Source organism: Arxiozyma heterogenica, assembly GCF_036370985.1.
Source record: "Arxiozyma heterogenica strain weizmannii chromosome Unknown scaffold_26, whole genome shotgun sequence".
Classification (NCBI taxonomy): Eukaryota; Fungi; Ascomycota; class Saccharomycetes; order Saccharomycetales; family Saccharomycetaceae; genus Arxiozyma; species Arxiozyma heterogenica.
In genome coordinates, this window is record NW_027042679.1 from 268,721 (window position 1) to 294,815 (window position 26,095).

The 26,095-nt window shown below is 33.1% G+C and overlaps 14 protein-coding genes across 14 annotated transcripts; 3 read left to right on the forward strand and 11 right to left on the reverse strand.

The window, feature by feature from the left end:
- Nucleotides 1–172: 172 nt before the first annotated feature.
- DAP2 (dipeptidyl aminopeptidase) lies at nucleotides 173–2,749 on the reverse strand (the record flags this gene model as incomplete). Its single annotated transcript, XM_064859611.1, has 1 exon — nucleotides 173–2,749. The coding sequence occupies one exon, from the start codon at nucleotides 2,747–2,749 to the stop codon at nucleotides 173–175; it is 2,577 nt and encodes an 858-aa protein (XP_064713567.1).
- Nucleotides 2,750–3,128: 379 nt separating this feature from the next.
- On the reverse strand, nucleotides 3,129–4,010 carry YHI9 (Yhi9p; the record flags this gene model as incomplete). The annotated part of the gene is made up of 1 exon (XM_064859612.1): nucleotides 3,129–4,010. The coding sequence occupies one exon, from the start codon at nucleotides 4,008–4,010 to the stop codon at nucleotides 3,129–3,131; it is 882 nt and encodes a 293-aa protein (XP_064713568.1).
- A 474-nt stretch (nucleotides 4,011–4,484) lies between these two features.
- SLT2 (mitogen-activated serine/threonine-protein kinase SLT2) lies at nucleotides 4,485–5,912 on the reverse strand (the record flags this gene model as incomplete). The annotated part of the gene is made up of 1 exon (XM_064859613.1): nucleotides 4,485–5,912. One exon carries the CDS (start codon nucleotides 5,910–5,912, stop codon nucleotides 4,485–4,487), a length of 1,428 nt encoding a protein of 475 aa, XP_064713569.1.
- A 967-nt stretch (nucleotides 5,913–6,879) lies between these two features.
- Nucleotides 6,880–9,243, reverse strand: RRM3 (DNA helicase; the record flags this gene model as incomplete). The annotated part of the gene is made up of 1 exon (XM_064859614.1): nucleotides 6,880–9,243. The coding sequence occupies one exon, from the start codon at nucleotides 9,241–9,243 to the stop codon at nucleotides 6,880–6,882; it is 2,364 nt and encodes a 787-aa protein (XP_064713570.1).
- A 389-nt stretch (nucleotides 9,244–9,632) lies between these two features.
- VTC4 (Vtc4p) lies at nucleotides 9,633–11,819 on the reverse strand (the record flags this gene model as incomplete). Its single annotated transcript, XM_064859615.1, has 1 exon — nucleotides 9,633–11,819. The coding sequence occupies one exon, from the start codon at nucleotides 11,817–11,819 to the stop codon at nucleotides 9,633–9,635; it is 2,187 nt and encodes a 728-aa protein (XP_064713571.1).
- A 553-nt stretch (nucleotides 11,820–12,372) lies between these two features.
- Nucleotides 12,373–12,891, reverse strand: RPC17 (DNA-directed RNA polymerase III subunit RPC17; the record flags this gene model as incomplete). Its single annotated transcript, XM_064859616.1, has 1 exon — nucleotides 12,373–12,891. The coding sequence occupies one exon, from the start codon at nucleotides 12,889–12,891 to the stop codon at nucleotides 12,373–12,375; it is 519 nt and encodes a 172-aa protein (XP_064713572.1).
- A 546-nt stretch (nucleotides 12,892–13,437) lies between these two features.
- On the reverse strand, nucleotides 13,438–14,838 carry CRH1 (transglycosylase; the record flags this gene model as incomplete). The annotated part of the gene is made up of 1 exon (XM_064859617.1): nucleotides 13,438–14,838. One exon carries the CDS (start codon nucleotides 14,836–14,838, stop codon nucleotides 13,438–13,440), a length of 1,401 nt encoding a protein of 466 aa, XP_064713573.1.
- Nucleotides 14,839–16,463: 1,625 nt separating this feature from the next.
- MHO1 (Mho1p) lies at nucleotides 16,464–17,621 on the forward strand (the record flags this gene model as incomplete). The annotated part of the gene is made up of 1 exon (XM_064859618.1): nucleotides 16,464–17,621. One exon carries the CDS (start codon nucleotides 16,464–16,466, stop codon nucleotides 17,619–17,621), a length of 1,158 nt encoding a protein of 385 aa, XP_064713574.1.
- Nucleotides 17,622–17,987: 366 nt separating this feature from the next.
- Nucleotides 17,988–18,983, reverse strand: TDH2 (glyceraldehyde-3-phosphate dehydrogenase (phosphorylating) TDH2; the record flags this gene model as incomplete). Its single annotated transcript, XM_064859619.1, has 1 exon — nucleotides 17,988–18,983. The coding sequence occupies one exon, from the start codon at nucleotides 18,981–18,983 to the stop codon at nucleotides 17,988–17,990; it is 996 nt and encodes a 331-aa protein (XP_064713575.1).
- Nucleotides 18,984–20,477: 1,494 nt separating this feature from the next.
- SPC1 (signal peptidase complex subunit SPC1) lies at nucleotides 20,478–20,744 on the reverse strand (the record flags this gene model as incomplete). The annotated part of the gene is made up of 1 exon (XM_064859620.1): nucleotides 20,478–20,744. One exon carries the CDS (start codon nucleotides 20,742–20,744, stop codon nucleotides 20,478–20,480), a length of 267 nt encoding a protein of 88 aa, XP_064713576.1.
- Nucleotides 20,745–21,391: 647 nt separating this feature from the next.
- On the reverse strand, nucleotides 21,392–22,189 carry CAL4 (Cal4p; the record flags this gene model as incomplete). Its single annotated transcript, XM_064859621.1, has 1 exon — nucleotides 21,392–22,189. One exon carries the CDS (start codon nucleotides 22,187–22,189, stop codon nucleotides 21,392–21,394), a length of 798 nt encoding a protein of 265 aa, XP_064713577.1.
- Nucleotides 22,190–22,566: 377 nt separating this feature from the next.
- On the reverse strand, nucleotides 22,567–22,905 carry PWA37_003084 (uncharacterized protein; the record flags this gene model as incomplete). Its single annotated transcript, XM_064859622.1, has 1 exon — nucleotides 22,567–22,905. The coding sequence occupies one exon, from the start codon at nucleotides 22,903–22,905 to the stop codon at nucleotides 22,567–22,569; it is 339 nt and encodes a 112-aa protein (XP_064713578.1).
- A 384-nt stretch (nucleotides 22,906–23,289) lies between these two features.
- GPI14 (glycosylphosphatidylinositol-alpha 1,4 mannosyltransferase I) lies at nucleotides 23,290–24,639 on the forward strand (the record flags this gene model as incomplete). The annotated part of the gene is made up of 1 exon (XM_064859623.1): nucleotides 23,290–24,639. One exon carries the CDS (start codon nucleotides 23,290–23,292, stop codon nucleotides 24,637–24,639), a length of 1,350 nt encoding a protein of 449 aa, XP_064713579.1.
- Nucleotides 24,640–25,103: 464 nt separating this feature from the next.
- Nucleotides 25,104–25,844, forward strand: SKI6 (exosome non-catalytic core subunit SKI6; the record flags this gene model as incomplete). Its single annotated transcript, XM_064859624.1, has 1 exon — nucleotides 25,104–25,844. The coding sequence occupies one exon, from the start codon at nucleotides 25,104–25,106 to the stop codon at nucleotides 25,842–25,844; it is 741 nt and encodes a 246-aa protein (XP_064713580.1).
- Nucleotides 25,845–26,095: the final 251 nt, after the last annotated feature.

Sequence of the window (26,095 nt, forward strand, 5' to 3'; positions counted from 1 at the left end):
ACTAATGCAAAAGGAAGTATAGTATACAACGCAGAGAAATGTTAGAGATACGGTGCTAAATAGTAATGTTTACACAACTAAATACAGAGAGTGTGTTACGTTACTTATATAGATGTGTGTATATAGGGATCACGTGTAGTTGAATTTTACTAACTGAAGGTTTATTTGGGGTTTAAAATCTTTCTGTAAAAGCATTCCTAGTCCAGTCTAATAATTTGTCATAGACAATGACATTTGCATTATGGTATTTGATTGCATGATCAGAATCAGGAAATATGTGTACATCATAGTTTTCTATGTTAGCTTGATTTAGTTGGTCTAAAAATACTAAAGAGTGTTGGAAATGAACATTATCATCTCCAGTTCCATGCATTAATAAGAACCGTTTAGCTTGTCCGATAGAAGTTACATTAAACACGCGAGACTTTTTGTACCCATCAAGATTCTCCTGTGGGGTATACATGTAACGTTCTGTGTATACAGAATCGTAAAATCTCCAATCTGTGACAGGGGCAACAGAGAGTCCATATTTAAATGTTTTCCCTGCATCCTTCTCTAGAGTCTTCAATGTCAGGTATCCACCATATGACCAGCCAAATATTGCTATCTTATCAGAGTTTACATACTCCCTCTTGGAATAAAGAGTGGCTGCATTTATTTGATCAATGGCTTCGTATTCACCTAAATTTCCACGTACTAATGATCTGAACTGAATACCTTTACAACCAGTTCCACGACCATCTACAATGACTACAATAGCATTCAACTGAGATGAAATAACTTCACTAAAGCCAATAGAAAATTTTTGAATGACTTGTTGGGAATTGGGACCACCATATGGATAGAAGAATACAGGGTAATAGTTTTTTAAGGTTTTGTTGAATCCATCAGGGAGGACTTCAATAGCATTGACTAAGATATCATTGCCTTTGTTATCTTTACCCAGATTTAGCTCCTTGTAAGTTTTCTTCGGTATACTGAAAGATTTTAGTCTATTCTTTAATATTTCATTTTTCTCCAAATAATAGACTGTCTTACCAATTTTATTTCCTATCACTTTATCATCAGATTTATCAACATTCACTCTGATAATTTTTTGGAATGGGATCTCCGGACCTTCATATGTTAAAAGTGCATACTCACAGTTCGACGAAAATGTAATATCGTAAACTCCAGGTTTAGATGTATCTGTTACTTCATAGATTTGATTTGGTTTTTTTAAAGAAACATAGTATATATGTCTTTCTGTGGATGATTTTTTGGTGGCTTGGAAATATATTCTTTCTAATCTATTATCAAAAGCTATGGGACCAGAGATAACCTCCCAATGACCGCTTGTCAAAATAATAGGAGTTGTTGCTATAAGAGATGAAAAATATACTAAATGATTATAACCATTGACAGGCATTAAATCTACATAACCATTATGCGTTCTCCCCTTTTTTAGATCTTTTGGGATGTGCATAGTTTTACGAGTGATTTCCCACCAACTTTCATTAGAAGATTCTGATCTCACTACTTTGGTTTCTTGAGTCCTCAAATCAATAAAAACAACATTCAAATCATTAGAAGAACGGTCAGTAACTTTTGCAATCAAGTTATTATTACCCATCCACTTTACTTCTGTGATTAGGATAGAATCATGAAACTTGCCATGATTAACGAAACTTCTATATATAGAATCATTCTCAGTATCATAAACCAGTAATTCTACTTTTGGATTTGGGGTACCGCTCTTTGGATATCTAATACTTTTCATCTCTGGGTATTGACCTACCTTGTTGTGAACAAAATATGGTATAATATATTCTTCTACCTCTGTTTCATCAATTTTTAAAAAGGCAAGATATTTACCGTTTGGTGACCACCATAGTGTTCTGTCAGTTTCGAAGATCTCTTCTTCATAAACCCAGTCTGGCCTACCATTAAATATCTGGTGATTTCCATCATTTGTAATCTGAGTAATGGTTTGTTTCGTTTTAGTGGAATACAAATAGATATTGTTGTCTTGTACGTAAGCCAACTCAATAGAATTTGGTGACCATTGAGTCAATGCAATTGAATCTCCAATATGTTGGATTGAAAAATCTTCTTCAATGAAAACAAAATATGTTGAAAAGCTCGAATGTCTCCAATTCTGAATACAATTTGTTTTAATTAACAGTTTACTTAAGTCTGGGGAAGCTGTTATTGTCTCTACAGTAAAATTACGGTTTCCATATGTTATATTTTGACCCTCAAAAAGAATCCTGGAATAACTGGCATCAATAACCGATCTTATTTGATATGTATTATTTATAGATGTAAAGTATAATCCTTTATCATTATTTGTATCTTCCAAAGCATTGTTCCTTAACCACTGTAAAGTGTGAATTTGAGGTACAAAACTTTCGTTTCTAGTATAATTAAATGAAACTTTTAATAATCCCTCTTCAGTCATATATGGGTCAGGTAATCTAAAAGTATCATTGGAGTGGTATACGTCAGTGTCCTTAGGGGTAGTAAGTTTTGCTGGAACCAATTTAATTAAAACAACAAATCCCCAAACAATTAATAAACCCAAAACCCCCAATTTAATAAGTCTATCAAGTAAGTGTATTCTGTATGTCTTGAGGTGCCTCTCTGGTATGCGTTCAATGTCTTCATCATTTTCCTCAGTTGTAGTTGACATTATAGGTCTTTCAGTAAGAGGGTCTCTTCCAGTGTTTGCTTCTGGTGTAATTAATCTATCAACCTCTGTAGGTTCCATTATTTTTTTCAGTAACAATGAATTCTTATTTAGTCTAAGTTGCTTCTGAGGTGGTTTTTAGTATAGTGGTCTGAGTCAAATCCATCAAATAGCCTCTCTCTTTAGAATCATATCATTTAGGAAAAGACGGTCCACATGTCTCCTATCAGTGAATTCAAGGAAGGGTGGGTCTTTTTTGTATTTTTCCTTCTTTATTGGTATTGACGTTTGATAACAACATTAAAAATTGCTTGATATATTATGTTTGTGCGTTAATTAGAATATGATTAATCCCTTCATATAGGTAGATATTTGTGGTTGCAATTAGTTGGCAAGGGATTTGATATATATATGTATGTATGTATTAAAATTTATATATTATGTATTTTTACATTTCGTTCTATAACTGAATTTGACCTTCAATGACGGTTACCGAATCTCCACCAATATGATAAGAGACAGAGGAATTGTCATGAACTTGTATAGTTCCATAAATTGTGCCATTTCTCTCTAATCTACCACCTTGGGTGATCTTGATATTAGTAGTCTTTTTAATATCTTCTATATCTTTCAAATATCTAATAAATGATAATGCACCACTACCACAGACTGGATCTTCGTCGACATTGATAACTGGTGCAAATGCTCTCATTTCATATTCATTAATTGTTCCAGCTCTTTTACCACCAAGGATAATACCAACATGGTTATTAATTTTAGATATCTGGCTAATTTTAGCATAGTCAGGGTTAGCGTTATAACATGTTTGAGCATTATCCACTAAAATTACTACCCAGTGTGGACCAACATCCAACAATTTTGGTGATTGAATAGCAGTAACACCCAAAGCCTGGCAATAATCATTGGCAATTGATGTATCAATACTTTCCACTGAAGTCTTTGCAGCTTCAAAGGAGATCAATCCGTCTTCAATAGACAAAGTTACGACTCCTACACCACACTCTTGATAAACAACATTTTTTTTGCCTATATTGTTAGTGAACTCTAAAAATGCTTTACATGATCCAACGGTTGGATGTCCGGCAAATGGTAATTCGTTCTTTGGAGTGAAAATTCTCAATTTATAATCGTATTTGTCACTTGAAGGTTTGAATATAAATGTAGTTTCTGATAAATTGGTCCAATTGGCCACTGATTGTAACTGTTCTTTGGTCACTTGTGATTCTTCGATATTTAAGCAATTGATTACTGCCACTGGGTTCCCCTTAAAGCCTTGACTGGTAAATACGTCAACTTGTTTGAATGGTAATTGTAATGTCATTATGATGGTGCAGTCTGCCTTATGTTCTAGTTTTTGCTTAATGATGTTAATATCCAAATTATAGCTGATTATGTACTAATTGATTTGAAAGGCAGTAGCAAGGAGAAGTAAATAGTCTTTTTTAGGTATGTATAAGTGAGTTTGTTTCTTTATTAAAACTCTTTTTTGCGAACTGTATCTCAAATTGTCAGTAAAATCTGGAAAATCAAATCAACTTGGACAACATGGGAGAAAAAATAATGTATGTATATATAATAGGTTCCTAATGCATTTTAGCATGATGACTCATTCAACAAGAGATGAAAGTTTCAAATTGTAAAATAGAGAACAGAGAAGATGGAGAAGTATCAACTCGGTCTCTAATTAGGATGCATAAAATAAAAAAAATACTTACATATTTTGTATTATAATACTATGTGAAGATAATACAGTATGTTTTAATAATAATAATATTTATGTACTAATCTGGTGTGATTATAAGTAATGTCTATCCAGGCCAAATTCCAATTCTTTCTCTAAATCAAACAGTTCATCAGTAGCAACATTTGTATTATTATTCATGTCACTACGAGGTTCCATGGCCATAGGAGAAGCCAATGGGTTTTCTTGAGGTCTTGGTGGATAGTCTGTTCTGTTCATTGTAGGTAAGTTTTCGGGATCTATACCAAATGCTTGTAAAGATTCGTTTATCGATTGCCTCCTTTTGTTTTCCTCGTTTTCTATCAAAGGTTCCTCTTCTTCTCTATACTGTTGTTCCTGTACCTGTATCTGTTGTTGTTCCTGTTGTAACTGTTCTTCTTCTAAAAGTGGCTGTCTTACAAATCTTCTAAAATCATGTACTTCATCTATAACCATCTGTCTCAAATGGTCCATATCATTAACAGCCTCAAAACTGAATTCGAACTTTCCACTACAAACGGGTTCGTCAGCAGGATCATGCCATATAGCTAAATAAGGATGGGCTAACGCTTCATCCACAGTTATTCTTTCTCTTGGATCAAAAGCCAACATTTTTTCCAATAAGTCCAAAGCTTGTGGATTTGCATTTGGATATAGGTCGATAAATGGAACCTTAGGAATAAAACCTAATTGATGAATATAGTTTTGTACATTTTTAGACCCGATGCTCCTTAACGTTTCATCTGGTGGCGTGCCTAGGACCTGTAGTATTCGATTTAATTGATCTACATAGTCTTTTCCCTTAAATATTGGTTTGCCACCTAAAAATTCGGCAAGAATGCAACCAGTAGACCATACATCAATGGCTTTTGTGTAACCTTGATAACTTAGCATGATTTCTGGGGCACGGTACCATCTTGTGGCTACATATTCGGTTAGAAATTGGTTGTTTTCCATTGGATTCTCTGAATATCCTCTGGCTAAACCAAAATCACAGATTTTCAGCTGGCAATCTGCATTAACTAATAGATTACCAGGCTTTAGATCACGATGCAAAACATCTGCCGAATGTATATATTTCAACCCACACAGAATTTGGTAGGTAAAGCTTTGATAATGGGCATCAGTTAGAGGTTGGTTTGACTTAATGATTTGATGCATATCACACTCCATTAATTCTTCGTATAGATAAAGTCCATTAAATGTACCATCACGGTAAAAAACTATGTCTGTGTCATATAGACAGGTAATATTCTTATGACCTCTAAAATGTCTTAATAATTTCAATTCACGTAAGGATCTTTTGCAGAGTAGTGTTTTAGAAAACACATTTGTAACTTTTTTAATAGCCACAGTAGTGTCTTCGACTGCTTCTGTAAACCTAGCAGAACAGACTATCCCATAGGCACCATGACCGATTTCTTTAATCAACTGAAATCTTCTATCTACTGTAAAGTCTTGGTTAAATACTTTAAAAGTGTGTCTCTCCACTTGTTCTTCCATACTTTCTAGCTTACTACTGGACAGTTGTGAATGAAGATGTATATAATGTTATTTGTATTCTATGACTGTTTAATGTACTATTAAAGTGCAGATTTCCCTCAGTATAATATATTAATATATATCAACTTACACTGAGTTTCTTTCGAAAAAAAAAAAGAGAAAGAAGAAGGAGAAGAAGATTGAATAGGGAACAGAGATTGCCCAGTTAATCTTATCAGGTTATGCTTAAAACTATAGAAGGCTCCTTCTCACCTTTAAATAATGGATACACTTGTACTTGCAGTGGTTATGTTGGTGAATAACCATAAGAGATGGATTCAAATATCTTGTATCAGATAAGAGAGGAAAGAGAGAGGAAAGAGAGCTGGACAACACTACGCTAACGTTGATGCCCTGAGATCAACTATTAAAACAGATGGGAACTACACAAATACCATATTAAAGTGTTTCTATAAATAGAAATCAGCTCTTTTGGAAAATGTTACCACTTTTTATTCCTTTTTTTCTTTTGTACGTTCATCTTTTGTCCGCTTTCTTTTTTATTTATTTTTTTTATTTATTTATTTTTTGTCTGCGTGTCCGTTCTTTTTTTGCAATCCTTTGTTAGGGTTTTCGTTAGGGTTGTTGATTTCTTTTTGGGATTTGTTGGCCTGTTAGAAGAGAGAGATAGAAGAGAATCTTGTTTGGGTTACATTTGATAACAAACTCACTTTGGTCTCTTTCTTACCTTATCTGTTGGCTATGCTTGAAAAAATATAACTAGATATTAGTTGAGTAGAGTGTATTTCCAAATATTTTGTTGAATATTGTCCCTTTTACATCGAATTATGTACCCAAAAGGGTACATAGAAATATCAAATGCATATTATTTGATATTACTTACGATAAAAATATATCAATTTTTAAATATATATATATATATATATGTGTGTGTGTGTGTGTGTGTGTGTGTGTGCTCTTGATTTTTTTAGAACTGTGTTACAGTTTCTAAGCCCTTATAAAATTTTTTGACTTTATCATTCGATCGAATTTTACGTGGATTGAAATTTTTAACTTGTAAGCATTCCTTTGACACTGCTCTAGATAATGCAACATACACTTGACCAGCTTCAAAAATGTTTTTTAAATCAACTTTTAACCTCGGAATAGTTTGGCCTTGTGCTTTATGAATCGATAATGCCCAACACAACATGATAGGTAACTGTGTTCTCTGTAATGCAGTAGCTTCACCTGGCAAATCTACCGGAAAAGGCTCTGGAAGTACCAATTCATGATAAAATTTCCCCTTGCCTATAGACCATCTAACAAATGGGTATGCTGGTTCTTTAGCAGACTCATTCATAGCGTAATTTACCATTTCTTCCAATTTTCCATGGTGATAAAAGTCACGGGCTTTCAATTCTGCCATGAATTCAGGTACTTCCTTGAATCTTTTATTGTGAATAGCCTTACTTACAAGCCTCATATCTTCAATTGTAGTACGATCAATAGTATGGAACATCTCTAAAAATTTCGTGGCTAATCTTTGTGTAGTGAAAAATAAAACTTTTCCTAAAGTACCATTGAATACCTCAACGTCAGGTTTGTTCTTTAACATCATTACTTGAGCATCTTCTTTTAACACCAAAGTCTTTTCTGCCATCACAGCAGAATCTAATAACTCTAATTTCATTCTTGGTGCAAGATCTTCAGCATGGAAAGTATGTGGATCACCAGGTAAATTTTCCAATTGACGTTTATTAGATAAATCAACTTCTCTTCTTGTTGCATAGATTTCAGTGGGTAAAATCCCATCTTCATATTTTACCTCTCTTTCTAATTTTTTAATACTAGCAATCATTTTTTGTTCAATCTCTCCAAAACGTATGCAATTTAATATATCGATCAATTCATTATCTTGTTGTCTAAACACTTTTGTCAATAATATTGTCTTTTGTATACATTTTTTCCATGCTTCACTCTCAAAACAAAATAAAGCTTCAGCTTCTCCATTTGAATTTCCCTTTGTTGAATCACTGGAAGTTATTGATTTAGACACAGGTGGTAATTGAAAAAAATCACCTGTAAATACTAGTTGAATTCCACCGAATGGTTTATCATTCTTTCTTACTACACGAGCAATATATTCCAATTTACTTAAAAATTTTCCATCAATCATAGAGATTTCATCAATTATTAATACTTTTGTATTTCTCCATGTCATTGTAGCGTCTCTTCTTTTACTTATAGCTCTAGCAAGTACCTCTGCTGATCTATTCCCAATACCAGTGTGCGACCACTTGTGTAATGTAATACCACCGATAGTTGCGGCAGCAAGTCCAGTAGACGCCGTGATTGCCACAGCTTCTTTCCCATAGATTCGTTGCAGATTGTGTATAATATTATTTAAAATAATTGATTTACCAGTACCTGCAGATCCTGTATAAAATATATTTTGGCGTTTTTGTACCACTAAATCTATCACATATTGTTGTTCTTTAGTCAATTTCAAAATTATTGAATTATTTTTATTTGATTGTTGTTTATTATTACTTTGTATAGCACGGGGGTTGCTGTTAGACAATGGTTTTAATCTTTTAACAGTGTTTAAATTGAGGCCTTGTAATGAACGAGTTCTCTTCGAACTATTCAATTGATTAGGATGGTGTGATGACCCAAAGGTGGGAAAAGAGGAGGAAGAAGAAGAAGATAAAGTAGAAAATTCAGATGATAGTTCGGGTGCCTGGGACAGCGAGAAATAATCACTTTTAGTAGGAGATTCAAGTTGGGTGCTGCTTGTGAATATTAACTTGTGAGAGGGTGTAGCATTACTTGTTGTTTCTCTAAAGGTTTCACTTGAAATCTCAGTAATTACATGTTCTATTTTAGTTGGTGAAGCAGATCCAAGATCAGATACCGAGGAATTACTTCTTTGGAAATTTGGGACCCTTGAAAATGATGTTATATTTGGACTTTTGAAATTCTTTAATTTAGGACCATTCATCAATTTTCTTAACTCCTCGTTGGGGTCATACTCATCAAAGGAGCCCTGGCTTTGAAACAATGAAGTAGTCGAAGTTCTAGATAATTGAGGTCTCGAACCTTCAATTATGATGGGTTGAGATTGGCATGATCCTTCAGTCAAATTCGAAAGGGATTTTTTTGAATTAAAGAATGAATTGGTAGATACACTATTTGATTTCTTCTGTACAGATTGATTTGTAATTGTATTATGGGTTTTTGTAATACTATGACTTCTCTTGGTCTGGGAGAAAAATGATGCAATAGATCTTTGTTTTAAGACAGGTTTCCCCGAATTCTTTGTGTATTGACCCACTTTACTTCTATTCATTGATCAAAACTGTTTCAATGCTGTTATAAATATAGACACGCTATCCCAGTTACATACATATGGTAGTTAATAAAGAAAGTAACTAATGGTTTGGGGATATATATACTTGTTTGATCTGCTCTGGTCTGTCATATTTCCAGTCACGTAAAAAGCACATGTTACTTTTCTTTTGCAAAAATAAAAATAAAATGTAAATAAAGAAACAAACAAAAATCGCGAAAATTCGATGCCCTCCGCTTATTATTTGATTCAAAGTCGTATCATAACCAAACTAGTTAAGTAAAGAAGAATCAGAATTCTGTATATGGAGTCAAAAAATGGTAAAAAAGAATAATCTTTGTTTAATTCACTATATTGTATATATATAACAAAGGAAATTACCATATCAACTAATAATTACAGAAATAACTAAAAAGAATAGATAATATTAAGCAGATTGACACTAATTGGGGTCCTAGCTTATCTTCATAATCGATAGCCTTCTTCTGTCTAATATTGACTACTCTGGAGGCATATACAATAGTAGAACGAATAATGACTACTAGAGCAGTAATAAAGAATCCAATTGAGGCAATCATTGTTGTTGGAGATCCATATGTAACTAAGGTGGTTGATACACTACCAAGTAAAATAGCAATAGACATCCAAGATAAGAAAGTTCTTTCTGTAGCGAAATATACTTTTGGTTCCACACGGACTGGAACACAGATAGTCTTTCCATCAGGAGCTTTCACCTCAGTATCGAAAACAGTACCTTTGGGTACTTTGAAAACTTGATCCCCATTGAAATAATGATCTATAGATCTCATAATCTGATAATATTTCTTACTTAATGTATTAGATGCACTCCGTATCTTTCTCTCGTAATATGCGGCGTTAACACTTCTTGAATTTGGATCTAATTGTGAAGTCTCATCTCTAGTTATGGATCCATATCCACCTTCTTCTATATCTAGTGAATTTCCCGGAGCATCCATCATTGCAGCGATTAACGCATCATCGGATTCATCATCGTTAATATCACTTCCATCTTCTTGTTCTTCGTCTTCTGCTTCATCTTCGTTATCCTCTTCTCTTACAGGTCTAGTGATGTCAATCTGAGTTTGAATAGGGGGTTTTCTGATGTCTACATCCATCTGTGGTAGCCAAAATGGGATAGAATCCACCTTATCATACAACAGAGTAGCGACACCATGAATAAATTTGGAGAATTTTGGAACTGGTTCTACTAAATGAGATCCTACTAATTCTCTTACCCATTCTGGTGGCTCTTGACCTAATTGCGTTTGTAATTTGACTTCTAAGACAGCATATGGAAATCTACAAATATCTTTAGCTGGTAGCTGTTTAAATGGCCAGTCAATTCCAATATCTGTTCTTCTCCAATTACCATGTGTTCTATCTATACCATCAAAATTATCTTCCCTGATCAGAGTTAATTCAGTGTCTAATGATATACGTACTCTTGCATCACCAGGCAATTGGAAGGCTGTTCTATTGTAAAAGGATCTAACCACAGGCCGTAATTTTTTCTTCAACATAACATATTGAACTTCAGTTGCTAAGGCTTCTAAACTTTCAATCTCTTGAATGGATTTTTTACCCTCTTTACGCATTTTACTAAAAACTTGTTCAACAGTATATTTCCCTTTCAAGAAATCGTTTACATAGCGTTCCTTTAATGGAAATCTAGCTTTAACGGATTTTTCACCTGTCCAATCTTCTCTATGAGTCTTTCTTTCAACAAAGATTGTGTCAGTCTCCATACCACCATACCATCTTAATCTATGAGCTTCAGCGCCTTCATCCTTTCTTATCCGACCATAATAAAGGTCCAAATCTTCATTATCATAGTAAATGGATGAGATTGCAGAATCTTCTTTTTCGAATTCTTTGTTTGTATTGAACACTAAGACAGGTAAATGTTTCAAAATAATTAATTTCAATTCAGTTATGTTGTCTGGATGAACCCAATATTTGGTAGTCTGCCTAACGAAATTTTGCTGTTTCCCGCCTGCTGCAGAATCACCTTTAACTGGGCGGCCACTAGTTCTAACAATATCATATAACTGTGAAATCTTGACTACTAATTCGTCATAGTTTTCTTTAAAGAAGGGTTTTGAATCTAATCTAACTTGAAAGATAGGTTTTAAGATAAACCCTGTTTTTTTGTCATGCTTTTTGATAATCTTTTGGAACCCAGTATAGTTTAGTCTGGAAAACTTAGCTAAATCATGGACATCAGCAATAATGTCACTTAACTCTTCTTCCAAAATTTCAAAATCGAGTTCAGTCGGTGGATTATTTGAATCTAGTCGAGATACAGTACGTTGTACCTCTTGTTGGACGTCTTTCACACGACGTGTGACTTCACTGTTTTTAACTTTACAAAAGGAGTAAACTTTATCTAATTCGATCTCTAAATTTTCTAGGAAGGTAGTCTCTAAATCTTGGTTCCACTGATCGTTATTTTTATGCAAATTATCTTCTAGATCATTTTTTAGATCGTCATAAGCAATATAGTAGTAACTATATTGTCTGATTAAAGATTTACTTAAGTGTTCACCAAACTTCATACTTTGAGCATGTATTAAACGTGGCTAAGTAGAATCTGTAATAAGTCAACTCGAACAATCAAATAAATAGGCACACAGAAAAGAGCTTATCAGGTTTAAAAGATACTTCGTTGTGGTGTGCACAATCTTTTTTTAGAGTAACAAATTTGGTTTTATTTTAGAAACTCTGTAAAATAATAAATATACAACACTCTAGTTGTGTGTCTAATTGTATTTCTACCTTATCCTTAATCACTCAAGTATACACTCCATATATTTTTATACGTTTGAATGTGCTATCTTTTTTTTTTTGTTTTTTCCTCCTTCAAAATCACTGTTTGTAAAATGAAATGAGAAGGAGAAAGAGGGAAAGAAAGAAATGTGGGGGGGGGATTGCAGACCATTTAAAGGATTGATAAGGAAAAAAAAAAAGGTAGGGCCCAGTTCTTTCAAACAGAGAGGTGACTTTGCATAGTCTGTTGTCATAGTTTTAAATTTTTATTCACGTTTATGTACATATGCGTATGTGTTTGTGTTTATGGATGTGCGTGTATGTATATATCTTTATTTGTTTCTATATGTTTACATACGAAGCAACTAATTCAATCATTTCATTAATTTGATCTTCTGTGAACCTTGAGTCACATTCTTCTACGATTGAAAATAAGTGAACCATATTGGTAGGTAACTGATTCACTATTTGTAACTTCTCAATCTTGTAAAGTTCAAAATTGTTCAATTTGTTCATTAATTGAGTAAACATTTTGTCATTCAATTTAGTAAGCGGTGATTGTCTTTGTTTTTCATTCTCTTTTTTCTTGGTCTCTTCATTTTCTTCTTTTTCTTCTTCATTATCTTGAGTGGCAGCAATAGATTTACTTATAGTTAAATATGACAATGTATCATTAACTATTCCTTGTAACACAGGATGGTTATATGGTCTCTTCTGAAATCTCCCCTTTTTATTCTTATTAAAATTTTTCATTTCTTGCAAACTATTTTCATCCCATCTGTGTTTTCTTTGTAATTTCGATAAGAACTGTAATGCTTCATAATCACTGAAAAATGCATCTCTAGCTTTAATTACTCTCATCACTCTTTCTGTCTTTCATAAAAATTATTCTTATATGTGTATATAACAATTGCTACTAATATTTAATGGGAATTAGAATTTTCAGATCTTGTTACACTCCGATTAGTTCTTCTACGAAAGAGAAAGAACAACAAGAAGCATATGCTGTACCTGTTTTATGTGTATTCGGTGAGTTTAAGTTTTCTTCAAATTTGCTCCTAATTCATTTGTTTTTTGCCTTTTTTTATTTTTTTTTTTCGTCTTTTTTTCCCGTTTTCTTAAGTATTGCTGGAGATGAGATGAATAGAATTATTATGCTTCAGCCGAAAGGAGTAAATGCTCATATAATTGATTATTGCAATCAATATTGCAGCCATATACATATACATGTGTGTGTGTGTACTTATCTGTGGTTATATGTAATGGAGAAAAAACTATTGATTATTATTATATAGGTCTATTTTTTTTTCTATATAATTGAATAATTATATTATGAACGAATAAGAAAATAAGTTTAAAACGTTATAATGTTAAGATAGAAAAGGAAAATATAAAAGTAAGAATATTTTAATGCATGAAGAAAGATAGAATTAGTAGACAAACATTAAAGATTGGACTAGATAAATTGGAACCAATATTACCTGAATGTGTGCTTACTGTATACGAAAGTTCTTTTGATGTAGAGACAGATTTGGAGCTAGCGGTAGTGGTGGGTGAAGTTTTTTGAGTTGTATCTTTTGAAGAGGGAGAAGAGGAAGACAAAGTGGTAGCTATTGTTTCATGTGGTGGATTTATGGATTTAGTAGTAGATGAAGAGGGCTTGGAAGAAGAAGATGTTAATAATGATGATAAAATAGAAGAGGAACCATGTGTTCGGGAAACGGTTGAAGAAGTATGAGACAAAGAAGATGTAGAAGATGCAGAAGAAGATGTAGAAGAAGAAACAGAAGAGGAAATATGTGTTTGGGAAACTGTTGAGGATGATAAAGAGGTGGAAGAAGAAGAAGAAGAAGAAGCAGTAGAAGAAGAAGCAGTAGAAGAAGAAGCAGTAGAAGAAGAAGAAGAAGAACTGTATGAAAGACTTACACCTGCAGCCAATTCATTAAATTCAGTTTGAGCCTCAGAATAACGACCATTAACCTTCCCATCTTTGGCAACAATTGATTCCCATGAACCAGAGGTCCCATCGTATGAATAACTTTCACCAGTAGAATAATCAGTGACAATAATTTGTTTAACATACATGGTGAATGGACCAGCAGAGTAATCTGTGATACCACCGGCCCATTCGATGGTTCCTGGGGCATTAGATGGATCACCACCAGCCCAGATACCGAATTTGATTGACATTGGAGTTTGTGGGTACCCTTGAGATGTGGTATTAAGCAGAGTTCTCACCACGGTACCATCAAGCGACCAAGTAGTCTGTTCCATTGACCAGTCAATGGTATAGTTATGGAACATTTGAGCAGGTGTTTGCACTCCGTGAAATTCACCTCTATCATAAGTAGTGACATTTCCCTTCGAGAAATAGTTTGATTGGAATTGAGTGGTGTCACCTCCTAACCATTCAAGATCGATTTCATCCCCGTCGTCACTCTGTAAGAAAAAGGATGACACGATACCAACACCTGGAGCAGTCTGCATTAATACCTGAACTTTACCGTACATGATATAGAAATTGGAATCGTAGGATGGGTTGTCACCTCTTTTGGCAAGGATTAGACCTAGACCATTAGTGGAGTCAAAAGTTACCTTTCCCTGGCTGCTACTTACTCTACTGAACCACTTGGAATCAGATTGTTTTGTGAAATCTTCGATGAAACCAGTAGCTAATGCTTTATCGGGGGGACAATTAGTGGTGAATAGTGGATTGCATGTGGAGGTTGCTGCTTTGACAAAAGTCTGAAGTAGAGTAGATATGAGAAGAAATGACAGCAAAATATTATTTTTAATAGAAAGTACCATTTTTCCGGTGTTTGTTGCTTTCCTCGTGTATTGATATATATATACGTGTATGTGTTTTTAATTATTATACTTATGAGGTGGACTATTTTTTGGTATGTATATATATATATATATATCAAATGAGAATTCTTGATGGTTAAGAAAGATGATAGTTACGCTTGAAAGACCTCAAAGCGTATAGCCGCATTTTTCAAACTGATACATGTAAGCAGGTGTAGTCTCTGTAATGTTTAAATATGTATATATATATATATATAGATATATATTTATGTTCGTCTGTGTATATTTGTATGCTTATACGTCATCTATGTAATAATTAGTTTGTTATAGATTTTTGGTACAAAAATAGATATATAACCCAGCAGGTAACGAAATGACAAGATGTATCTGTTAATTATAATTAATAGTTACTATTAATAGAAAGAATAAAAAGTAGCAACGAAAAAAAAAATTCTGGAAAAAAAAAAAAAGATGGAGTATCTACAGAAAGGCAAACATTTACTAAATAGAGAAATTTTTTCCCAAAAAGAATATAAATTAAAAAAAAAGCATAAAAGAAAACAAATGCACATACTATCTTGTCTCCAGGGCTTAGAGTAAATCGACACCTTTGTGCACACACAGAAAAGACCCTTTCTTCAGTCGAGATTTATGATTATCCAGCCCACTTAACCCAATCCATCCTAACGAAATCCAATCCAATTTAATTCATTCACTTATATGCTCCAAGCCTCTAAAGATCTTGTTCGAGCATAGAAAGTCTATACAAAGTTGAAGACGTATTGGTGTTTTTTTCTTTTACCGATCTCTCTCTTTTTCTTTCTTTTCTTGTAATAAAGCAGAAGAACTTTCCCCAATTGGGAAATATAATTAAATCTCTGCGAAACGCGTGCTGCAAAAAGACACGTATTGTTTTGTGATAATTCCCTGCTTTTCGCGTTGCTCGAGGGAAGGAAAAGGAAAAGGAAAAGGGGAGGCAGTTCTGGTGGACAGACAGCGTCGCCACTGTCTGTGGTAGCGGCGTTGTGCTTTTTGACGATTGTCACGGTATATTGTGGAAGAAGAATGGGAAAGGAACAAGGGGAAACTGATAATTGAATATTTTTCAGGAAAGACGGTTTGGTTTGATGCGGGAGAGATGACTATCTGGCAGGGTAAGGGATAAATCCTTATGTCTGAACAAGACGTTATCTGTATTTGTTTGTATACTTTGCTTATTTTGTGTATTTATTTATCTGTGTCGACATGGACATGACTTAGAATATTGATTAAAAGTAAGTTCCTTCGTCTCCCTTTTTCTCTTTCCTTCTTTATTTCTGCTTAAATGTCTCCTTTCCTTTCTTCCGTTCTCCACCCCCCCCCTCGCCGCCCACTTTCACCCCCCAACGCTTCTAAACTTCACTATATTATATATAATTGCTTCTTGTTGAAAACAGTGTTTAACTAATCTTACTATACAGTCGTATTCTTTCTTAGTTTTTACTTAACCTTCACCTGGAACTACTAAAAACAAAAACAAAAAAAAAAATAACAAAAATTTAATATTTTCTACTTAATATTAACAAGTGTATATATTTATATCTATACTTATACATATTCACATCAAACTGTTTGAGTACATACAGATGGTTATGGAACGGTTAGCTACTCATTCAGGTACATGGTACCCATCAAAGAAGAAGATTTTAGAGAATCAACTTAATATACCAACTGTATCTTCCTCATCTAAAAATGGCACACGTATCATCATATCGCCTCATGCAGGTTATAAGTACTGTTCAAAGACCATGTTGTCTGCATACCAATCATTAACTTTCCAAAACTTTTCCAATCAGAAAGATCATATGGATAAAAGTTCACAAACAGACACATCCAGGGACACAGCTGGCGATAGTGGTGATAGTGGTGATAGTGGTGATGTACGAGTATTTGTTATTGGACCGTCACATCATGTGTATTTCAAAGACAAAGTTCTGCTGACTAGATTTCATCGTTTAGAAACACCGTTTGGAAATTTACCTGTTGATACAGAGTTGATTGAAAAATGGGTCGGCCTATATCCCAAACTTTTCCAGTATATGGATCCAGATGTTGATTTAGAGGAACATTCTTTGGAGATGCAGTTTCCTATACTCTATAATACATTATTGAGTCGTAATGTAATTCCAAAGACTGGTAACAATGAGGAAGCAGAGGAGGAAAAGGCAAACAAGGGAGAAGCAATCAGGGTTAAGGTGGTTCCTATCTTAATGTCACATGGGTCGGAATCAATGTATAATGGATTGGCAAAGATTTTAGGGGACTTTTTACAAGAGGATCCAAGCAGTTACATTATTATATCTAGTGATTTCTGTCATTGGGGGAGAAGATTCGATTATACGGGTTACGTTGGATCTATCGAGGATTTACAATTGGCCATGGACGACGAGACAGAGATCGAGATGCTGACGTCAAGAAGCAAATTGTCGCATCATCAGATCCCTATTTGGTCAAGTATTGAAATCCTGGATAGGTATGCTATGAAAGTCTTAGAATGTGGAGATCCTGAACTATGGAACAAATATTTGGATATTACTGGCAACACCATTTGTGGTAGAGAACCTTTACGCTGTTTATTGTATGTATTGAACTATATGAAATCTAAATATAGCGCAGGTTTTGATTGGAAGTGGGATAAATATTCACAGAGTAGTCAAATCAATTCTGTTGCAGAGAGTAGTGTAAGTTATAGTTCAGGGCACATAACGCTTCGACAAAAAGGTTACTGTGAAAAAAAAAAATGAAATGAAATGAAAAAACGAAATGAGATGCAAAAGTAACAAATATTCTTCTTTATATTACGTGTACATGTATATATAATAATGGCAATGTATATGCTCGCAAGTAGGTAAAAGTTATGCAAGATAAGACACAACTCTATTTAATAAGTTTATTTATTATATTTCTTTATCTTTATATAATTATATAAGTAATATCGTTATCGTTATATAAGAAAGAAAAAACATAAAAAACTCGTCAATTACAAAAAACACTTTATAACTAATGAGAAATCATATACGTTAAAAAACAGTTACTGAACATAAAAAACATAAACATAAACATAAAAGAAAAAAAACTTACGAAAAGAGATATTATCTTTAAGGATATGCTTAGTTAGCAGCAACGTGTTCGACTAAGTCGACGACTCTGGTGGAGTAACCGTATTCGTTATCGTACCAGGAGACTAACTTGACGAACTTTGGAGATAATTGGATACCAGCAGCAGCATCGAAGATAGAAGAGTGAGAGTCACCTAAGAAGTCAGAGGAGACAACAGCGTCTTCAGTGTAACCTAAGACACCCTTTAACTTACCTTCAGCAGCAGCCTTGACGGTAGCCTTGATTTCATCGTAGGTGGTTTCCTTGGCTAACTTGACAGTTAAGTCGACAACGGAGACATCGACAGTTGGGACTCTGAAAGCCATACCGGTTAACTTACCTTGTAATTCTGGTAAGACCTTACCGACAGCCTTGGCAGCACCAGTGGAGGATGGGATGATGTTACCAGAAGCGGTTCTACCACCTCTCCAGTCCTTGTGGGATGGACCATCAACAGTCTTTTGGGTAGCAGTTAAGGAGTGGACAGTGGTCATTAAACCTTCTTCAATACCGAAAGCATCGTTGATGACCTTAGCTAATGGAGCTAAACAGTTAGTGGTACAGGAGGCGTTGGAAACGATGGTTTGACCAGCGTATTTGTCTTCGTTGACACCAACGACGAACATTGGGGCAGTACCAGATGGAGCAGTGATGACGACCTTCTTGGCACCAGCGTCAATGTGCTTTTGAGCAGTGTCTAATTCCTTGAAGACACCAGTGGAGTCGATAGCAATGTCGATGTTAGAAGCACCCCATGGTAAGTTAGCTGGGTCTCTTTCTTGGTAAACAGCAATCTTGTGACCGTCAACGATTAAGTGCTTGTCATCGTGAGAGACTTCACCTGGGTATCTACCGTGGGTAGAGTCGTACTTGAACATGTAAGCGGCGTAGTCGTTGGCAATGAATGGGTCATTGATGGCAACAACTTCAATGTTCTTTCTAGATAAAGCAACTCTTAAAACTAATCTACCGATTCTACCGAAACCGTTAATAGCGACTCTGACCATTTTTGAATTTTATAAAGCGTGTTTGTGTATTTGTGGGATGGTTTTCTTTCTACCGTGAATGAATACAGAAGAAGGAGCTGAATTTAGGGATAAACTAGATGAAGGGAATACAACCACAAGTTTCAAAACTGAAAACATCCATATTTATATATATTTTTGAAAGAAGAGAAAAGAAAATATTAAGGAAGAGAAGAGACAGAGATAGAATGATACATAAAGAGAGGGACACAATATTACAAGAAAGAAGAAGGGAAAGGAGCTAACACTGAGTGAATAAGAGCAAGAATAAAAAAGAATTAAAAATAAAAGAGAATAATAAGAAAGAGAATAATAATAGTACACAACAATACCAACCTAAACCTAATTTTATCACGACTGTTACTGTCACTATTATTATTATTATTATTATTATTGTTAACATCATTATTACGAACAACAAATTGAGGAATGAGATTAAGAGAAGTTTTGATAGAAAGTTGAGGAAAAACAAGAAGAAAAAGAAAAGAATCCTAATAAAAAACCAGATGTAATACGTCTCAGACGTTACTGATCATTCTATTTTACTTCCTCCTTCCCCTCCTTCCTTCTCTTCCATATTAAAAGAAAAAGAGAGAGGGTATGTGTATGTGTTTGTGTTTGTGTTGTATGAGTGCATGTGTGTGTGTTGTTATTATTATTGAAGAGAGAATAAAAACAGAAGGCCCAAACTTCTACTCAATTTACCACTCGTGTGTAATTGAATTGAGAGGATTGTTGAAATCACATTTGGATATTTTGGAAAAAGAATAAAAGAGAGAAAACATGATGTTGATTTGTTTGATGATCTGTTTCTGTTTTTGTGTTTGTTTTGGGCGAGAATTAGTGGATTCCCAAGCGGTTTCCTGTCAGATTTTCACTTTATTTTAACTTTACTTCTTTTTTTTTTTTTGTGTGTGTGTGTTGAGATGAAATGGGGAGAGGGACAAGGCGGAGACAAAAAGTTTGAAGGCAAAGGGAGAGATACCTGATACATTTTTTTAGTGGTTTTTTTTCCCCATTTGGGTGTTGCTCCACAGCTTCCACTTTGTTGGAATCACCTTGTTTTTTTTTAACAGGACAAGTGGATTCCGTGGGTGTCCAGATGTATTGTCACGTGCTGCTCACGTGAACAAAGTTTTTCCAGTTTTTTGGTTTTTTTTTTTTTTTCCTCCCGGAAACCCGTCCCTTTAAATTTCTAATTGTGTCCACTCAATACAATTCAGTTAAGTAAATAACGTGTTTATTACATCAGATTATCATCATTATCATTATTATTATTATTACTGATATTACTATTATATTCAAAATAAACATATATAATAAATATATACACATATATATATATATATATATGTGTGTGTGTGTATGTGTGTGTGTTTATATACCATATTACACATAATTGCGGACGACTTCTACGGGACTCTACAGTCTCTCTGTCTATGGTTTTCTATCTACAATTTTTGCTTTCTGCTATTATCAATTGCTGATCTTTATTTCAACAGGTTCCACCCATTGTAATTTCCTTCTACAGTATGACTGATATGGTGGCAGTATTAATACACAAGTAACGAATATAAAACATAAGTAGCATATTAGTAGTTGTAGAATAGATTGAGTAATGAATCCAACTATACAGGATGTTAAACATCCAACAAGCACTAGTAGTATTTGTCTCTTGTATGTATCTCTTTGAGATTCATAATCTATTGGTAATGTGAACTTCTCAGTTATAAAGTTGTTCATCCTGTAGTTTTGCTTTTTCTTTTATACTTTTTATTCTATTTTGTTTTGTTTTGTTTTATTATGTCTTCTATTTTTGACCTCCCAAATTTCGATAATGATAATAATAATAATAATAATAAAGAATACTTTATCTTCTATTATATTTCCCTGGAGTAAATGTTTGCTGTTTTTTTAAGTTAAAAACAGTTGTCTATAGTTAAGTTGTGGTTGTGTAGTCCAGCAGAAATGGAGATAATGTTACTCGCTAGTGTTGGTAACTACCTATGTTCTCTAACAAGTAATACAATATTATATACTTCTTACTACGTGGTTTTATTTTCCTCTTTATCTCTTTTTCTGGTTTTTTTCCATTTCCCTTCGTTTGTTCTCGTTTTTTTTCCTTTTCTCTCTCTCTCTTTTTCTTTTTTTTTTTTTATTTTTCTTCTTCTGGTTCTTTTCTTTAAAGAAGAATCCTCACTTTACTGTTTGTACAGCCATGATGTTATAACCGTAGTATATTAGATATCTCGTATAAGATACTATGTTAATGTTGCTAAAAAAATACACACACATATCTTAGGATACACATGTATATGTATATGTATATATAGTAAACACAATTATTTCTCTCTTTTTTTTTTGTTTCCCTTTCCGTTTTTATTTACTTGTCACAGATTTAATGAACCATCAAATACTTCCTCATCCTTTAACCATGTTATAAATTTAATAAAGGTATCACCCTTGGATAAATCACTTTCACTTATCTTACATTGATATCTTTCGTTGAACGATTTGATTATCTTTGGCTCATGTGTGAAAATATCAAAGATCAAACAATTAAATAAATCCAATTCTACCCTCCAGGAATTTATTAATTCTTCATTTAGTATCCTGTTTATATTATCGTCATATATTATGTCGTTATTACTCGTATCGATTACACCATTCAGAAAATTTATTATATTGTGCAATCCAATCTCACAATTATTTATCTGGTTCTTTAATTTGATTTCGTTGTCGTTGTTTGTTATGTACTTATTCATTACATCTCGGATTATGTCATGTAATAGACTTAGCAAATCTTGATCATTTAACATTCTCCGAAACTTAATAATCTCATCCATCTCATCTTTCCAACTCTTTTCATTAGTCTCCTTCTCCTTCCCCTTCTCCTTCCCCTTCTCCTTCTCCTTCTTTGTATTATTATTATTATTACTGTTGTTATTATTATTGCTTATCTCCTCACTATTTGTAATTTCTATTGTTGATCCTTTATTTAATAATTCACGGAACTGTTCTCTCAATATTATTATTTTTTTAGTTAATTGGATTCGATAATCTTTGTTGATTGACGTGATGTTTATTCTTTCAAAATAATATAGTAAATATATTATATCTGTCATATAATGTGATACATTCAGTATCAACGGAATTATGCTTCTTAATAATTTTATTTTATTATCCATCCCTCTAATTAATTTTGCTTAGTTTATTTTTTTTTCTCTCTTGCTAGTTCTTCTGTAGAATTCTTCTCTTCTCCATCTAACTTACCTAACAAGTCCTTATTATTATTATTATTATTATTATTATTATTATTATTATTATTATTATTAGCACTTTGCGTTAGCTTGTTATTTCTTGTCATTGTCTTTATCTCTTTCAGTTTCTTTCTTAACTGTGGAAATTTCTGTTTTCGATCTAGTCACGTGATCACATTGTACAGTCCGGGTGAATACATTATCCCTTTGTAAATAAATTGAGTTCCTTGCTACTACTCCTGTTAATATAATATAACATATTGGTAGTTGATTCTCTCCTTTCCGCCCTCTCTCACAATAATTGATTAGTCAGTTAATTTAGTAGCAGTGGTACTACTGTTGTCACTATACGTATCTGTATTTATATCTGCACCGGTTGTAATCGTTAACTTGTTTTTTTTCATTTCCCATGGTTTGTGTCTAACAGGTAAGCTGGATTTGCTTATCATATCACTAGAAAGGACAATATCTGGAACATTGATCAGATTGGGCACTTCTTTATTTTGTTGAATGCACTCAATAACTTCTTCATAACTCAACTGCTTTAATTCTGTATTTTCATTTTCGTTTTTCTTCTTGTTTGTCACACCAGTGGTGTTGGTAATAGTGGCAGTAGGAGAATCAATGTTAGTATTTTCACTCATATTTAACTTCGTTGTATACGGCCACTTCGTCTCTTTTTATATCTTATTGATGTGAACCGTAATATACTATATTTGTATAGTTGATTGTAGGTTTCTTGTGTGAGATATACGTTATCTCTTTTATTTTGCTTTTTTGGTTTGTTTGTTTTTTTTTTTTTTATTTTATTCTATTTTATTTAGTTTGTTAATATTTCTATTTAGTTATTTTAAAGAATTAAATATAGATAGATGATTGAAAAATACTTGGAAGAAAAGAGAATTCAAGAGAGGGTATGAAGAATCAAATTATAAATATATTGTATGTTCTATGTATTATTAGAAAGAATGATAAATAAATAAATAAATAAATAAGGAGTTACTGTTGCTACTTTTTTTTCTTTAAAAATGGAAAAATATAAACGAACAGTTGTGTCTAAATCAACAGATTATTTTAAACTATTAATTATACTATCAATGGTTTTACGTCTTTTATTTTTTGCATATGGGATATATCAAGACAGCCATTTTAAAGTGAAATACACAGATATTGATTACCATGTATTTAACGATGCTTCAAAATATATTTTCATGAAAAATGGATCTCCGTTCGATAGGGATACTTACAGGTACACGCCACTCTTAGCTTGGATCGTTTTACTTAACCATTGGTTCAATTGGTTTCATGTTGCAAAGATCCTCTTCATTGCATTTGATATCATAACTGGAGTGATATTGATCAAATTGTTGAAATCTACTTTATCGGATTCCAAAACTAATCAGAATTTTTCCATTAATAAAATATATTTTTATGTCTCTTCAATTTGGTTAATGAATCCATTTGTTATCACTATCAGTACTAGAGGAAACTGCGAAACTTTATTATGTTTCTTAATAATATCAACTTTTTATCTCATGCATAAGGGACATATCATTTTGTCTGGTATATTATATGGATTAAGTATACATTTCAAGATCTATCCCATAATATATTGTGGCCCAATATCTTTCTATTTGTTAGTATCGTCATCACATAGTAGAAGTATAGAAACTAACAAGAATAAGAATAATATTAATATTAATACTGAAGCCATTTTAAATTTTGTTAATTTTGGTATGATTTCATTATTTACATTGACTTTAACTACATGTGGAATGTACTACTTATACGGAGATTCGTATCTACAGGAAGCTTGGCTGTATCACATTATAAGAATCGATCATAGACACAATTTTTCAGTTTGGAACGTTTTGCTATATTATACATCAACAATGGATTCAACAAGGTTTTCCTTAGCTACATTTGCATTCTTACCACAATTTTTCATCACCATAATAATATGCGGGGTATGGCTACCTTATCACATCCTTTATCAAAAAGTTGAAGATAGAAATAAATATAAAAGTAATGATGTTATCACTAAATCTGATCAATTCCTAAATCTTTTAAAGATTATATTCATACAAACTTTTTCATTTGTAACGTTTAATAAAGTCTGCACATCACAATATTTTATCTGGTATATTATTTTCTTACCATTTGTAATAGTTGACAACAAAAAAATGGACTGGAAATGGGATGGCATCCCAATGATTATATTGTGGGTCAGCACGCAAGCAGTCTGGTTACAACAAGGTTATAATTTGGAATTTTTAGGGTTAAATGTCTTTTATCCAAATCTATTATTTGCATCCATTGGATTTTTCTTGACTAATGTATATATTATTGGACAATTTATTCAAGATCTAATGGTATAGTCATACTAGTGTTTTAATACTGTGCAAATAGCATCTAGTATATATGTATGTATGTATGTAGGTATGTGTGTGTGTGTGTGTGTATTTACGTGTTCAGACACCTCATCTTATCCCAGCTCGATCTCTTCAGCATACAATTTTTTTTTCAGATTACATCAATTTTTTTTCTTATTCTCTTGTTAGTTTTTTTTTTTCATTTAATCAAATGTTTAAAGTATTGATTTTAACATATGCTAAATACAGAGGGTATCTCTATATAGATATGTATATGGTTTCATATATGTAGCGCCCCTATATTGGAATAATAGCAATAAGCAAATATCTTAATAGCCAATATTAATCTGATAGATCTTAAAAAAACAAAAAAAAAAAAAAGAAGAAAACTGGTCTTGGTTCACATAATATAATAAAATATAATAGACCATAGTACATCAAAGAAGAGAAACTAAAAGAAATAATTAGCTATGTCACGTTTAGAAATATACTCTCCAGAAGGATTACGTCTTGATGGTCGTCGTTGGAATGAATTACGTCGTTTTGAAAGTTCAATCAATACACACCCCCATGCATCAGATGGGTCTTCATACTTAGAACAGGGCAATAATAAAATCATCACCTTAGTAAAGGGACCAAAGGAACCAAACACTAGATCCCAATTAGATCCAAATAAGGCAACTTTAAGAGTCACCACAAACATTACCCAATTCTCCAAATTTGAAAGGTCCAAGAGCTCGCATAAAAATGAAAGAAGAGTGCTTGAGATTCAAACCTCTCTAGTAAGAACTTTTGAAAAGGCTATAATGTTACACATATATCCTAGAACCATGATAGATATCGAGGTACATGTTCTACAACAAGACGGTGGTATAATGGGATCCTTAATCAATGGTATCACTCTTGCGTTAGTGGATGCTGGTATTGCCATGTGGGAGTATATAAGTGGTGTAACGGTAGGGCTTTATGATACTACACCTTTATTAGATGTCAATTCATTAGAAGAAAATGCTATGAGTTCAGTGACTTTAGGTGTCGTGGGAAAAAGCGAGAAACTGTCATTGTTACTGGTAGAAGATAAGATTCCACTAGATAGACTAGAGAGTGTTTTGGCTATTGGGATTGCAGGTGCGCATAGGATCAGAGATTTAATGGATCAAGAATTAAGAAAACATGCAAAGAAAAGAGTTAAACATGCTTCTTCTAACTAGACTGAACTGTACCATATATATATATATATATATATATATATATAGACAAAAGGATATACAGTTGTATAGACGAATGTGTGTATAAAAGAATAGATGATTGTATTTATACGCTGCGTTAAACACACAAAGAGGCTCTCTTTTTTATTTAGTGAGAAAATCGAAAGAGTGCGAAAAGCAAAAAAAAATTAAATTAAATAAAATGAAATCTAAGAGGAGAAATAAGAAAAAAGTTTAGGCTGTAATTATTCAAA